Source organism: Agelaius phoeniceus, chromosome 19 (genome assembly GCF_051311805.1).
Source record: "Agelaius phoeniceus isolate bAgePho1 chromosome 19, bAgePho1.hap1, whole genome shotgun sequence".
Taxonomy (NCBI): Eukaryota; Metazoa; Chordata; class Aves; order Passeriformes; family Icteridae; genus Agelaius; species Agelaius phoeniceus.
Genome location: NC_135283.1, coordinates 4,402,501 through 4,418,819, shown reverse-complemented (window position 1 = coordinate 4,418,819; position 16,319 = coordinate 4,402,501). Strand labels below are relative to the sequence as shown.

At 46.4% G+C, this 16,319-nt stretch overlaps 1 protein-coding gene across 1 annotated transcript in view; it reads right to left on the bottom strand.

Moving 5' to 3' along the window:
* Positions 1-3,693: 3,693 nt before the first annotated feature.
* Positions 3,694-16,319, bottom strand: part of JMJD6 (jumonji domain containing 6, arginine demethylase and lysine hydroxylase) — a 13,015-nt gene continuing 389 nt past the window's right edge. The window contains exons 2-7 of the mRNA XM_054644783.2: positions 15,198-15,586; positions 11,525-11,811; positions 10,162-10,297; positions 9,906-10,044; positions 8,754-8,881; positions 3,694-7,136 (exon numbers count right to left, since the gene is read on the bottom strand). Coding sequence (XP_054500758.1) covers positions 7,100-7,136; positions 8,754-8,881; positions 9,906-10,044; positions 10,162-10,297; positions 11,525-11,811; positions 15,198-15,586 — 1,116 coding nt within the window. The 3' untranslated portion in view covers positions 3,694-7,099. The remainder of the gene's footprint in view (positions 7,137-8,753; positions 8,882-9,905; positions 10,045-10,161; positions 10,298-11,524; positions 11,812-15,197; positions 15,587-16,319) is intronic.

Here is a 16,319-nt window from a genome sequence, read left to right as displayed (position 1 = left end):
TATCAGTGTGTCATCCTCCTTGTTGAAATGAAATTGCAGCTGTGAGAAAAAGAAAGATGTGTAGATAAATCAAGAGGAATAAAAATAAATCAAGTCCTGATTGCAAGGCCACAGAGGGACTGCAGGAGGTACCAGCAATACCTGCAAATGAGGAAGAATTGTGAGGTTGTCTCTAAATTGCCTCTCCAGACTGAAAAACAAGAGAGATCAATTATAAAAGCATTTCTACAGTGGCTGTACAGTTTTTAGCCACCATTAACTTGCAGCATTTTCTGGAATTGAGGCTTGCTAAATGCCAGGCATGGGCACACCCAGACCATCCACAAGGAGAGGAGGGGCTCATTTGCTAATTGTGCATTGAGCAGGGGAGGTGAGCTGGGCATGGGCAGGGCTGCTGAAGGGCAACTGGAAAGAAGGAAAAAAAACCTTTATAGGTGACACTAAAGAAGAAGAATGTTTCCAGCTGTGTCTGGGAAGGGCAGGACAGAGGTTTATGTGGAAATGGGTGAATTGCCTGTCTGCTGCCACAAAGCCATTTACTCTTCAAGGTGTTTCATTTTACAATATATTGCTATAAATATTTCAAAAGCCTCAGGGATGCTGTCCCACACTGTGTTCCAGCTTATTTACCTACAGTTACTGTTTTCAACAACTCTGAAAAAATATACAAGTTCTCCCACCTTCCCAGTCCTTGTTCCACCTCACAGCCAGGCTCCTTGAGGCAGCTCTGCCCCAAACCCCTCTGCTTGGAGGGCAGCCCTTCCACAGAGCCCCTCTGCAAAGTGAGGCTTATTTAGAATCATGGAATCACAGAATGGGTTGGGAGGGACCTCAAAGCTCATCCTGTAGCACCCCTGCCATGGGCAAAGACACCTCCCATGATCCCAGGCTGCTCCAAGCCCCATCCACCCTGGCCTGGGACATTTCCAGGAATGGGGCAGCCACAGCTTCTCTGGGCAACCTGTGCCAGGGCCCCACCACCCTCAGAGGGAAGAATTTCATCCTAATATCAAGCTAAACCTGCTCCCTGTCAGTTGGAAGCCATTGCCCCTTTTCCTGTCACTCCAGGCCCTTGTAAAATGTCTCTCTCCATCTTTGTTGTAGGTTCCCTCCAGGGAGCAGAAGGCTACAATGAGATCACCCTGGAGGCTTCTCTTCTCCAGGCTGGACAATCCCATTTTTCTCTGCCTTTCCTCATGGCAGAAGTGCTCCATCCCTCTGATCACCATGTGGCCACCCCAAAGCAGCACAGGACACCTGGAAGATGAAACCCCCTCCTGGCAGTGTGAGGTGGCACCAGAAACACAACACAGAAACCTCTGGTGACACAGACTGGGGAAGCCAGGGCAGGGCCAAAGAGCAGTGGGACAGTCTGGTAACAAACCCAGTGACAAAACTCACCTCCCAGAGCCAGTGCAACCCCAGCAGCTTCCAAACCACAGCTCAGCACAGATGGGCAAACCCTCAAGCATCCCCAGAGCTGGTCCCAGCACGTTTAGCACTTTGGGAAACAGAGGTGCACACCTGTAAAGTTTTTTCAGATCATCTCAGTATGAAAGAAAGTGACAGGATAATGCAAAATAATTGATTTTATTTAAAATAAAAAGCAAAACCACAATCATCTGAACAAGACAAGTATCCCAGCTCTGCTGGATGGGTGATAAAAGCAGCTAAGGGCAGTGGCAGGGCTTGGAGCTGACAGTGGGACTGTCACACAAATGGGTAACACTTTCCTTCCCCCCTCTGCAAGGGGGATGCCAAAAACCTCCCAGTTGCAATGTGCCCACAGAGGCATTCCAGACTGGATTCAGCCAACAGTCTCACTTCCCAGCCCACAATGGCTGGGGACTCAGGGAGGAGAGCAGAGGTTAACTGTGAAAGAGGCTCCTGTCTTTCCTAGAAGCATTTGGAAAGGTTTGGTGTAACTGAGAAGACAAACAGGAGCCAGCACACAGCAGCTTGAAAGGGGAGGAAGCTCTGCCAGAGGCTCCTGGGTGTCACCTGCTCCCACAGCACTTGTGCAGGAACAGGTGCTGGCACTGGTGCCTCTTGCCCACATTTGTGGTTCTGATGGAGTGTTGGATCATTTCCTCCTGAACTCTCCCAGCCTGTGGCTGTCACCAGGCTCTAAAGCACAGGCAGAGCTCCCAAATCCCATCACCTTTCCTGGAGCAGGCAGGACTGTGACAATGACACCCAGCCTGAGGCTCTCTGCCATCCCTGGGGAACAGAGAAGTGAGGCAGAGCTGTGCTGCTGCTCTGGGGCTCAGGGAAATGAGGAAATTTCCTCAAGGAAATGAGGGGTGCACAGGGTGCTGGACCAGCTGCATCCAGGGCCTCCAGAGTACAAAAGCAGCAGGGTTGGAACAAGAGAAATAAGCCTGGAGAAATGAGAGCACAGAGGCCACTGTCCCCAGCCAGCTTCCCACAAGCACAGAGTGAGGGACAAAGGGAACAGTTTTTAACTGTTCCTCCCTCACCCAGCCTGGGAAGCACCAGCTCCCCCCATTCCTATAAGGCCAGAGAAGCTGACTCCCTAATGACAAAATTGCATCTAGTCCTATTTAAAACCAGATCCTGCTCCAGCAGGACCCCCTGTTTAGAGCAGGCCATGGAACAGCAACAGCTCAGCCCTGGTGAAAACAGAAGTCTTGTTCTGCTACAATTTATGTACCACACAGCAATTCTGGAAGGGCCACCACAGAACACCATGTGGCCAAGAGTGCTGAACAACATCCCCAATGTTTTCTGCTACAAAAAGCTCCCACCAGGCTCAGGTTGCTCAGGTTGCTCAGGATGAATGGAACACTTTTTGTGGGTGGATGGCTCCAAAGCATCTTACACAGCAACTACAGTTCAGCCTCACAACAGCCCTGTGAGGTAGGGATTTTCCTCACTGCTCAAAGACTCACTAAAGTGGCTCAGGCAAAAGCCAGAAGTGGAGGAACTGGAGATCCCAGAGTCCTGATTCCCAGGTAAGCCTGCACAGACACTGTTTCACAGCAGGAAGTGCCCTGTGGAGCAGTCAGGAGAGGGCTGCTGGTATCATGATGTCTGCTGTAAACATGCTGCTTTTCTGTGAGGGGTGTCACACCAACACAGGCATCACCTGGGATTGCTGTATTTCACACTATGGAAGATTTCACAGGCATGGAGGAATGCTCTGCACACTGCATCTTCCCACTGTGCTTCTAGAGGCAGAGGTGTGACGTTCCCAGCACAGCAATCAGGCTTTCACATTGGATTTTAGACTGTGCAAACTGAAGCACATGTGCCAAATGCAGCTGCACCTCCCTGAGGTGCTGCCCAGCCTCCAGAGAGGAAGGGACAGCTCTGTAAGGACTCCCCTCACTGTCACAGAGCTGAGCATTGTGAGCCTTCACCTCTGCAGGCCCCACATGATCCCAAAAGGCAGCAGCTGCAGACATCTCTGAGAGGACACACACAGACTGTGCAGGCTCCCAGGCTGTTCAGCCTTGGTTAGAAATGCCAGGAGTTGGAGAAGTTGGAGGATTTTTTAAAGTGATGTTGTGGAAGAATCTGCAGTGGCTACAGAGCAAGTGTGCTTGCTTATGCCTGGCTATCTATCACAGGAAATTTGTGAGTCTGGACAGGTAAAAAAGGTATCAATAAACCTTCCCTTTCCCCACCACCACACTGCTCTTACTGGCACAAAATACTCAAAAACAGAGATCCCAAAAAAACATATTTAGGATTCCTTTATACAAAAGGATATGGTCCAGGAGTGTTTAAATAAGGAACAAGGTTAAAAATGGATCAGAGAGCCCAGAAAAGCAACACTCCAGGTTCCACCAAACCCAACACGTTTAAGAAAGTCACAGTTGAGGCTTTAATCTCTCTTTAATTTGCTCTTTCATCAGTGCCTGGGCATTGCTGTGTGTTTACTACAGCACAGCACTTCTGCTGTCAAGTTTCCTCTCCCAAAGAACAGCTGAAGTGAGTTCTGTAGCCACCTCCTAGGGCTCAGAAGAGCACCCAGTGAAGCAGCCCATGGGAAATTCAGATTTCCTGGCAGCACCTTCAGCAGCCACACAGCACAAGCCCCTGCTAATATAACAAACCAGCAGCTCCAAAAGATCCCTTGGGGACGAGAGCTTTACCTGGCATAATACAAATGCATCTACACAGACTTAAACAACACATTGCATTTTTAAAAAGCATAAAACAACAACATGTCCCCCTCCTCAGTCCTTTAAAATTGGCACTGCAACTTTCAGAAAGGTCTGAATGTACAACCTCAAAGAGAAGCCATTTGGGGATGTGAACTGCACTGGCCTGAGTGAGCCCATAGCCCCAGAACTGTTTGGTGTTCCAAGCCCAGCACATGTGATCCTGCCAGAGTCAGACTTTGTCAGCAGTTGCCTTGTGCTAAACATCACACCTGAAGGATTGGAAGTACTGGCAAATGCTTTTTCCTGCCACAGTTTTTGCTGTGCAAGGAACTCCAGGATTCTCCTGCTCCACTGAGCTTCCCATCACAAGGTGCCAGTGCAGCTTTGTTACCTGTCACCCTGACAGAGTGGAAGCTGATGGACTGCTGCTGGTCCAGGTGCTGCACCTCAGGTGTGTGCATGGAGCACGCAGATTCAGACCACAACAAATGCTTCAGGCTGGTGGTCACCTCTGCTGCAACTGCTTCAGTGCTTGGGGCATTCACACCACCTTCCCTTCCTTGGCTGAACAGGGATCTTCTCTTGGAAATAAGATGAAAAAGGAAGGTGTTTGCCCAGTGGAAGCAAGGTCAGGTGACATGAGAAGAATACAGAAATGCTGCTGCCACTGTAGGAGAAAATTCATGTGGCCAAAGCTCAACTGGAGACAAAACTGGCCAGAACCGTGAGGGAAATAAAAAAGAGTTTTTTCAAATATATTAATGGCAAAAAGCAAATTAGAAATAACACTGGCCCATTCCAGGATGAGGATGGTCTCCTCACAAACAGGGACATGGACATGGCAGAGGTGTTTAATGTTTCTTTGCCTGTCTTCAGCACACATGATGGACCAAGGGGGTCTCAGTGCCCTGAGCTGGAGGACTGTGACTGTGGGAATGTCCCCAAAGCAGCAGGATCTGCTGCTCCACATGGATGCCTACAAATCCATGGGACCTCATGGCATTCATCTGAGAATCCTCAAGATGTCATGGCAAAACCTCTCCATGATTTTTGAGCAGTTTTGGGAATCTGGAGGGGTTCCAGCTCACTGGAAGCTGGCAAATGTCCCAGTTTTCAGCATCAAGGAGGAGGACTCTGGAAACCACAGGCCTGTCAGTCTCACTTCAGTGCCTGGCCAAATCATGGAAGAGATGACTCTGGGAAGTACAGAAAAACACCTGGAGGACAGTGCAGGCATCAGTCACAGGCAGCACAGCTTCATGAAGGACAGTCCTGCTTGTTGAATCTGATCTCCTTCTGTGACAGGGTGACCCACCTCACTGATCCAGGAAAGGCAGCAATGTCACCTTTTGGACTTCAGCAAAACTTTGGGTATTGTCTCTCCCAGTGACCTTCTGGACAGACTGTCCAGCCCACAGCTGGCTCATGGTGTTCCATGGTGGGTGAGCCACTGGCTCACAGGCTGGACACAAAGGGTGACAGTGACTGGGGTGACACCAGGGTGGCACTGCCCACTGGGGAGGTTCTGCAGGGCTCCATCCTCAGCCCTGTGCTCCTCAACATCCTCATGAATGACTTGGACACAGGACTGGGAGGAATATTAAGTTTCCCCAAACCACTAAACTGGGAGGAGCTGTCAACTCCCTCAAGGGTAGAGAGGCCTCAACAAATTAGAGATGGGCAATCACCAACCATGAGGAGTTAAACAAGGGCAAGGGCTGCATTCTGCACTGGGGTCCAGGCATTCCTGGTTAGTGGCAGGCTGGATCTGAGCCAGCAGTGCTCTGGAGCCCAGAGAACAAACCATGTCCTGGGGCATCAGGCCCAGCCCTGCCAGCCAGGAAAGGGAGGGGATTGTCCTGGGGTGGCCTGACCTTCAGTGCTGGGGGCAGTTTTGGGAACCACAACACCTAACAGCCATGAAGCCATTGGAGAGCACCCAAAGGAGGCCATGAGGATGGTGAAGTCTGGAGGGGGAGCTGTATGAGGAGTGGCTGAGGTCACTTGGTCTGTTCAGCCTGGAGGAGGCTGAGGTCAGACCTCATTTGGGTCTTCAGCACCCTCATGAGGGACAGCAGAGGGGCAGGTACCAATCTCTTCACTCTTGTGACCAGTGACAGGACTCGAGGACACGGCTGGAGCTGAGGGAGGGCAGGTTTAGGTTGGATATCACAAAAATGTTTTTCACCTTGGGTGAAAAGGGCACTGGAACAGGCTCCCCAGGGCAATGGTCACAGCATTGAGCCTGTGTGAGTTCATGAAGTGTTTGGACAATGCTCCTGGGCACAGGGTGGGGTTCTTGGTTTCTGTGCAGGGACAGGAGTGGAACTCGAGGATCCTGATGTGTTCTTTCCAGGTGCCCGAATTCCAGGATTTTATGAGACACACACTTGGAAGCGCCCCAGCCCTGACAGCAATGTTCTCCTGCAGCAGGGTAAGATCCAAGGACTCATTTTCCACAGCTCAGTTCTTGCAGAAGCGCATTTCCTCCTTGTTCTTCCCAAAATTCTGGTGTGAGATCCACCAGTCATTCCAATAGGCCAAAAGGGCTGGTGTTCCTTTCCTCAAGTGTACAGGACAACATGTAAACATATGACAGTGTCAAAGCAAGGCAGGTTTTTCCATTTACCTGCTGGTTTTAAAAAGAGTTCTTTAAAAACTGACCGTTGCCTTCCTTGCCAGTTCTGTGACCCATGAAATACTTGGCATGTCCTTACCCACAGCTGGGTTATAGTGCAGGGGTCAGAGGGGACAAAGCATTGCACAAAGGACACAGTTGGGGTGTTCCCCTACAGCTTACTCAGGAGCCAACCTTGGACAGCACGAAACGAAGATGGCAGGATCGAGGAAGAGTGACAAAAACGTAAGGAGTGTGAGAAACAGAAGCAGAAGGGAGTAGAACAGAGCTGGCTGGCTGCTAACAGAGCTTCCATCAGCAGCTGCCTCTGGGTAGGTGGTGTTATCCCTCAGGGGTAGCTGCGGCCTCCACAAGATTCCCTAATCCTGTCAAAAAAAGGTACAACTGCCTTTAAGCATTCCCCTTGGATCAGGGCACAAGATCCCAGCATGCAGAATAATCTCAGGCTTATTCTTCCTCCAGCATTGTATGAGCAAGGTTCAGATTTCATGTTTGGAAGCATTTCTAGCAACTAAGCCACCACACAGCTGGATAGAACACCCACCCACCCTCACAGAGTGACACAGTCAACATATGGGAGGCAGAACAGTGAAACCCAGAAAGCAAATGTTCTAGGCAAGGTGCTAATTTTCAATATTTAGGGTATTCATTTCAAAATTTGAATGGCAAATAATTTAAAAGTGCATAGGTTTTTCAGAAGAACAGATCTGCATTGTGATCTGCATTTTTACAGCTTTCATTTTAAACCAGGGTCTGCATTAAAGGTTTGCTCTCTCCTGCTGCTCATTCCCTGAAGTCACACTGACTGCCAAAATGGGATTTGACAGTGTCATAACAAGCAAAGTGTGGAAACCTCCAGGGCAAAATAAGCAGTCAGTACAGTTCTCCCCAACCTTTAATGATGCTCTGTACTTGTAATTCAATTGTATTCAGTTATGAGCAACTGCTGGGAACAAGAGAGCAATCTAGAGGAGCACACAGGCCTCCAGGCAGTCCCACACTGGGAAATCAGGCTGGAATCATGCTGGAATATGGACTTCCTCAGGTAAATTACTGCTGCATCCCTTCTTTAGCAAGCCACACACTAAACCACCACAGCACTTGCATCCATGCCAAACGTGGAGCACCCAAGAGCTCAAGAGCTGGCCGGCACTCTAATGCAGGCAGGCAGCCAACCCAGCAGCACTGGTTAACCAAGCTGCAAGGAATTTGCTTAAGAATTTTGGCAAGCCTCTGCTATATGAGAAAAATGCTTCATTTACCAAAGAATGTTTAAGTTCTTCCCTGCAGTAAACTCCCAGATTCCCAGTGTTCCACTCTTTTTAACCTGGCCTGTCCAAAGAATTGCTTTCCTCAGCAACTTTACCCTAAGCATATCTATCCTTCATTTTGCAATATTAATGTTGCCTCCTTCCACACTGACTGAAACTTGCTCAATATTTATGTATTTATTTATTTATTTAAAATGCAAACACAGACATTTGGAATTTAGGATGAATTTTGCCTTTAACAGATAAAGGAGTGGAACAAATTGAAATAGTCCAGGCAGCAGTAAGAGAAACCATACAAATACTTGAAGGTTTTCTGTTTGAACAAGACATTGAAATCTGAGTGCTGCCTGATCATTCTTCATCTTCAACTGTTCACTATTCATTTGTGCTCTCTGAAGAGCAGTTTAAACATCCCACCTCTCTCATTAAACAAAGATAAAATCAAATCCTCTCATCTATTAAAAGAGACAACTAAGAAAAGTAATAAGACTGTTTATTAAATAAAACCCCTGATTTTTAAAAAGAAAACATCAATAATCTTAGTTTTCTGTTTGGAACAATTAAAATAATTCATGGAGGGACGATACCACTGTCCTGTAAGGAATCCCTTGCTCTCCATCCCTCTCTCCTGAGGAATCCCCTATCTGAAGTGTGCCAGCTTTCCCTTGTATGTCCTGTGCTTGTTTAAAACCAACAGCTGCCCTGGGTCACCTGGAGGAGCTGCGCTCTTTGCTCACGCAGTCGTCCTGGGAAGTCGTGTCCCCGTTCCCCATCATCCCGCACGTCCTCCGCTTCTTCCTGCGGTGCATCATCCCCTCTGTCTCAGAGCCAGAGTCACACTGCACGATGGAGAGATGAAACCACAGCTCAGAGGAACCCCAACCACTGTCTGTGCTGTGCAATTCACCACAAGTTCTTTGAGCTCAGCAACCCTGAACGTGCTGTTTTAGGCTAGACACATCAAGGAACTTTTAAATTAAGCATTTAAAAGTCAGGAACAGAAACGTTTTTGGATTTCATCACTGGCTAAAGCTGACTTGAGGCAAGACAATGAATGTGTTCCTTCTGGTCCCTAGAAGGACCTCTGTCACAGACACATTTTATGAAAAATCCTTTCCTTTGGAATTTTTTCTCCTGAGAAGCTGAGAGGCCTCAGGAACAAAATGTAACCAATGGTTATCTGCTGCTGTGGAATGCAACAGGTGCATCTGGGATTGGGCTCATGTGGGTGTTTTTAATTAAAGGCCAATCACAGTCAGCTGGTTCAGACTCTTTGTCCAAGCCACAAGCCTTTGTTATCATTCCTTCTTTTTCTATTCTTAGCCAGCCTTCTGATGAAATCCTTTCTTCTATTCTTTTAGTATAGTTTTAATATAATAGATATGATAAAATAATAAATCAGCCTTCTGAAACATGGAGTCAGATCCTCATCTCTTCCCTCATCCTAAGACCCCTGTGAACACAGTCACAGACCTCATCTTCCAAGAGAGGACTTTGGCTTCTGAAGGATTTAGGTGTCAACAAGAGTCCCATGTCATAGTCCCATGTCCCATTTTTTTCCCCGCCTCTCCCAATTTTTAGAACATTCATTTTGCAGCTATTTTTCACAAGCTAAATGAGTGACAGATTCATATATAATATAGACATGGATCAAACAGATTGAATCCATTTAGCAATGTGAAGAGAGGCTTCAGCAAACAGAACCTGCTAAGATCTCAGGCTCCTCCACCATGTAGATTGGTTTAGCTGCTTTCCATTAATTTATTCCATACAGCATGAATATAAGGATGAAGGCACATGATCAGGTATGGAAAACAATATAAATGCAGAATATGGATCATCTATTGCAGTAAAAAGCATTACCTCTGAATCAGAGTCTGAGGAGCTGGAACTTGATGAACTGGAAGAATCACTAGAACTGTCGGAAGCGATACCAGTAGATTCCTGCAGGTCAACTGAATCAGCTAAGGCTGCTAATTCAGGATGCTCCTGCTTTAGGATCCTAAATACAGTTAAAATTTCAGGGTTAGCCTTTGAATTGTAACACTGCACTTTAATTAATATCTTTAGGCTTTGTTTTCAATGGAGAACATACAAAGAAAGCCACTGAATCTCTTACCTGTACCATTTCCGTGACAGTTTCGGTCTCCCTCTTACTGTCTTGTGCCACACCACTGGGAAGTTGGTACAGCTGGCAAAGTTTTGTGTGATGGCAATGGTTGTGTCAAGATTGAGGACCACGTGCCACCAGCCACCTAAAACACAACACCAGGGACCGTTGGTGGCTGCCTGGCAGAGAGCAAGTTCAAGAACACCTTTCCCACAGTGCAGGTGGAACTGGACCTTATCTCCCAAACCCAGGGGAGTTTCCCAACCCATCACCTTTCCTGTCTTATTTCAGCTTTCACCCCAGTGCCTGACAGGTTCTTGTTACAGAAGGCAGCTCCAAGCTCTGACCAAATTACCCAGCTCACAGCCAGGACTGAAGATGTGACCTGACAGCACCACATTGGCTGCTGACAGCTGAACAGCAGCAGCCATTGTCACCCAGACTGCACAGAGCCCTTTCTGTTCAGCAGAGAGTGCTTTCCACGCTGATTTTGCAAGGTTCTTATGACTACAGACTAACCTTTCATTTAAACACAGATGCAAAATTGTTTTTCCACACGGGATAAAAATAGTGGAGTTCTTACAACCCACTTAGAGGCCCAGAAAAGACTGAGGGAACAGTTTAATGGAACCTGACAGCTACAAACTCTTAACAGAAGGTACACTCAGGAGTCACTAGTAAGTGCCAAGACAATCACAAGGCACCCTTCACACACCAAGTCAGCTGGATGTTAGACACAAGCAATGTGGACAGAAACTAGGGGCTGTGCTGCACATAAATGATGCAAGATTCAGAGGTTAGAATCTGCTACTGAACTCACCTCACCCCCACTTACAATGGGCACACAGTGTGCAGCCACTCAGAGGGAAGGGCATCTTCAGCAAAGCTTTATTTAGCTTTTGATTTCAAATGCAAGATGAAGCATAACCACAGAGAGGTGGGTGGAAGGTGTCAGTGCATTTAAGTAGTTCATTTCCCACAGCTAAGAAACATTCACATGCAAAATTCAGCCATGAATTTGCTCCAGCATGTATAAACTCAAACATTTTTGTCTAAGAGTTACTGGGGCTCGAACACCCCTATTATTTTATGCCCTGACAGCTTTCTATTACTGCAATTTAGTTCAGACTACATTCCTGTGATGCTGCAATTTAAATCCCACTTGTATTACATGCAATCCTATGCCACAGGTCACACACATTTTGTGACATTAAGGAGTAACTGAACAGTCCCAAAATGAGCTCAGTTTGTTTTGTAAGAAATGGGACCATCTAAGAAAGCTGAAATGTTCCCTTCATCTCTATGACACAGGAACATTACAAATAGGCTTTTTTTTCTCCCAGATTTCCTTCCTGCAGAGATTTGCACATACCTGGCACAAAGACTGTCTCTCCTGGTTTCTGTAAGACTTCCAGGGGTTTGAACTCGGGGGGCCAGGTGGGCAGCTGTGTCCGAGGATAGATGACATTGAACCAGGTGATGGCCTCGTCCTGCTGGTTGCCCCCCTCCTCCCGTGTCACCTTGATCAGCTCTCTGGGGGTGCTGGTTGGGAACAGGCACCAACGCTTATGTCCCTGCACTAAGGCATTCCATGCACTGGTTCCCAAGGGATCAATGTGAATTCCTGTTCCAGAACGAGGGGGGCCCATCACAAACCATCTGCATGGGGAGGAAAAATGCTTTAGTCATAGAGCAGGCAGGTCCCTTTCTTCATGTTAGACAGACAACTGGAGCAGCTCATTGCACATTCAGTTAGGAAATAAAGTAACTACAGTTACATTCACATTCTTGATTTGGTGAAGTTCACACTGCAGCAATAGGATATAACAGGAGTTTAACCTAAAAACCAATATGAGCTGGGAGAGGAATTGTTAGCATTCAAACACACATAATCACATAAGTGATTATATGCAGTGCTTTTAATTCAAGAGCTCTGGGAATCGGGGTAGTTTCTACCCAAATCTGATTCTGACCATACATTTGAGGTGAACACGTTTTATACTCTATCATTACATAACTTTCATGTTAATTATTAAACTTATATTGTTCTATTGTATACACAGATTTCAGCTAAACATAGCCCCCTTTAAATTTCCAACATAGTTTCTCACGATTCTTCTTATGGTTATATAATAATTATATTTAATTACTAAATAATCACCACATCTAACAATTGTATCTTTTATCATACTGCTTATGCAGGTGCAGTGATCTGAGAAAACACAAAGCCTAATATTTTCAAAGACTATTTTTAACATTTTCCAGGGCTCCACTCTCAGAATGACTGTGGGATAAGTAAGTGAAAAGGACTTTTTATATGTCATAGCTATATTTTGTTTTAAACGGTTCTTCAATAAAATCATTATTTCAAAGTTGATGAGCATGATTAAGTCCCAACTGCCTGTGCTGGGATTCTTCCTAATAAATAAAATCATTAATAAAATCATGCAATGAAATCATTATTTCAAAATTTATGAGCATGATTAAGTCCCAACTGCCTGTGTTGGGATTCTTCCTAGGGAGGGGGATTCTCCAATGGTTTTCTAGAATTTGCTGCTCAAACAGATCAGAACTGCAGAACAATGAGGAACAAAAGGCAACAACAAGGAACAGAGCAAGTTACACAACCCTGGCCTCTCTCTTCCCCTTCTGTTCATTCACAAGAGGCTTTTCATTCCAACACTTAACTACTTGGAGCTTATTCTCCAGTGACCATTCAGGATTTGAGGTTTATATTCCCACTGCCCATTTACAAGGTTTATTTCTCCCAGTGGAGAACTTTATCTACTGTACATGTTTAACTGCAGCAGCACCTTCAACTGCTCATTTTCCCTGGAACAGAGCAGTAACACCAACCACACCAGAAAAAGCAGAGTGAGGTGACTTCATACCAGGCAGCAAGAGGAAAAAATGACAATAATTGTTTAACTGGCAGCAGAAAGTGCAGAAACCAAAGCAGCAACACAATCCCTCTGTGGTGTACTGACAGGAGGGTGATGCCCAGCAAGAAGAATGCAAAGGTTCAGAAAACACAGCAAGTTCTCCATCTCCCCTTTCCAGTGCAGGTATAAATCAAACTGGTTTTAAAGGATCATTTGCCAGCATGAATTGTAGGACTGTAAAGTTTGATTATCAAGATGATTTCTTCCTGCTTCACAAAGGAGCTGTAAATAAGCAGTTGTTTGTCATTCTATTGCCAATTCACTCTTTAGATTCATTTTATGCTTAGAAAGCTGATTAAACTACAAGTAGAACAGTCTAGGCTTTTGTTAAGAAATTATACACATGAAGGTGTGCCTGGCACAGACAGAAGCAGTGCTCAACACCCTTTTTCTCAAAATAACCTGAATCTACACACACAGGTTTTAAAACACTTATTTAGCAACACTGTCATTTACCAGCACCTTCCTCCAAATACTTAATTTACAATGAACAAAACACAGTTTGCCCCAAGACATCAAACTTACCATTAAAAACTTCACAACTCCTAACTCAATCTGAAAGCAAACCCCAGCTGCCTTCCTCAAATTAAAATAGCTCCTTCAGTAAATGGCTTCCAGAAATTACTGGTTTGATTTTAAAGAGGAACAATGGCAATAAAAATGTCCAAAACAGCACCAATTGTTCTTTTAAGGTCTCCACACTATCACACAGCTCTCAGCCCAGAGATCAACCTGTAGAGGTCATATCCTCCTCATATGATTAGCCCCACTTCTTGTCAGATTTTCAATTATGCTCTAAAAGTACTGCACACTCATTTCTGTACCTCGATGAGCCCTCTAACTCCAGGAGGCATTACTGTGCTCTTGTGCATCACTCAGCTCTCAAAAAAAGCCTGAAAAATACCCACATTTTCCAGAACAAAGTACAAGAAGTTGGATACCCAGATCAAGAGCAAGGAGCTCAGCAGTGCCTGAAGGTGAGGAGGGTGTGGGGGACACAGACAGCAAAATAAATGAGTCACAACCAGATTCTCTCATTCACCTCTAACTTGGGTAAATGATTTCTAGGTCATTAAGTGTACTCAGTTTCTACTACACCCAGTGTGGTTTTGTGTTTGACCACAGCATTGTATGTTCTTGGAAGAGAATTATGAAAAGCACTGAAAAAACACCTCCTTCAGTGATCTCAAATGGAATCAGGTTCTTGCTTCACTCCTGCAAAAGCACAACTGGACTACAGACACATGAGAGAGTGCAGAGGAAAGTGCCATTACTAATGAGCTCTTGCTCAATTTTATTCAAATAAACCACATCACAGCCTCATGGCACTCAAAGAGCAACAGGCATTGTCTGACAATTATAATGTCACTGTAAAGGCTTTAATTACTTGGGAGGGTTCAATTTAAGCTCACAGTGCTATGAAGTGTCATAGACACATAGATAAAAATGGCTTTTTATCTAGAAGCCCAAATACAAGGTTGCTGCATTTGAATTTATGAATGAAATGTCATTTCACCCCCTTCCAAGCTGAAGCAAAAATAAAGAGTTGAAAAGACTACACAGGTGTGAAATATTGTTCTCTCTCAAAACCATCTGAAGGGGAGCTAAGAACTGGTGCCCATATTAGATCCTAATCTAGCTTAAGATCTTTACCTTAAAAGGAGTGACTCATAATTAAACAAAATTCCACACTGTACATAAGTCACTGGTGCAAAACCCAGGAGCTGTTCTTGAGGTATTTAAAATTTGAACACTAGAATGCATACACAGCAAGAAAATGATCTTTACAGCTCTCAGTAACTATGTATTTTTTGAAAAAAACCCAAGAAGTGATGTAAACTAACTTAATAGAATGAAAAAAAAAACCCTAAACCATATACCTGTAGGAACACTGCTGGCAAAAAGAGAAATTATGATACAAATAATTTAAATTTAAAAACTTATTATAAATAAAAATCTGGCCTTCTCTCCTGCAGGATTACAGAGGTACACTCATTTCAGAGATGATGTAAAAATATCCCTTTTTTATGTGAGACAATCCCAGCTATTTAGGAACAACCAATGAGCTGGAAAACACCCAGTTTTGTCTTGCTGTCACTCTACCTGTAGGGTGGCCTTCGTTTCTCCCCTGCATACTGAAACAGATCATCAGTGAAGAATTTGGGGACCTTGTAGTCCTCCAGGAGTTTCCTTCGTTTGGGATGCTCTCCATAGCTGCTGTCAAAGATGTACAGGGGGCTGTCATCACGTGTGGTTTCCATGTACTCGATGTAATATTTCATCTTCATCTTCACAGAGTAACCATCATTGTCCTCCCCACATTTGAACTTCTGGTTCCTGTACTTGCGTTTCAGCCGCTCCAGCGTCCACTTCTCCTGGGCAGACCAGCCCACCTGAGCGTTCAGCAGCACCACGGGCTTGTAAGGCTTTTCATACCGCTCAACAAACTCCTCCACTGTTAACTGGAGTGCATCGGCCCTCTCCACGTTATCCTGTGAAACAAAGGCAGGAAAGCAGGACAGATATTAGGACAGACCGACGTCCTAGGGGTGCGCTTGCTTGTGGGGGTGCTTCACACCTATCCTTTGCTCCACACACCACGCGGCTGTGGAGCTGCCTCTGGGTTATTTTAAGCTCCCCGAGGCTGCAGCCCCGTTTCTCCTGGCCCGCTCCCTGCACACATCAGTGACAGCCGCCACCTGGAGCCTTTGGCACGGCTCCGCACCGAGGCAGCTCCTGGGGCGGAGAGGCCACCCTGCCCTTTCGGCTGACACATCCCTGCTGCGTGTCACTCCCTCGGGACAGCGGGAAGCGCTCCTGGGAGTTGTGCGGGTGCCCGTTCCACCCCGGCGGGCCCTGACCTTCCCACACGCCTCGCCACGTGGAGGGAAGAAAGTCCCGTCCCTCACCCAACCTCTCCGTGCCGCCAGCCGTGAGGCAACCCCAGCCTCGGGCAAGGGCCCTTCCCGCTTCCCATCAGCCGTCCCGCAGCTCCTCCTTCACCTCAGGCATTCCCAGTCCCCTCAGTCGCCCGCTCCATCCCCGTCCCCTCAGGGCTCCCCGACCCCAGCCGTGCCCTCACCCTACTTCCCCCAGCTCCTTCCGTTCCCCTCAGGTCTCTTCCCTTCCCCGCAGGACTCGCTCAGTCGCGCCTCCCTCCATTCCCAATTTCCCCCCTCCATTCCCCATTCCCACCCTTTCATTCCTGATCCCCCTCTCTCCCCT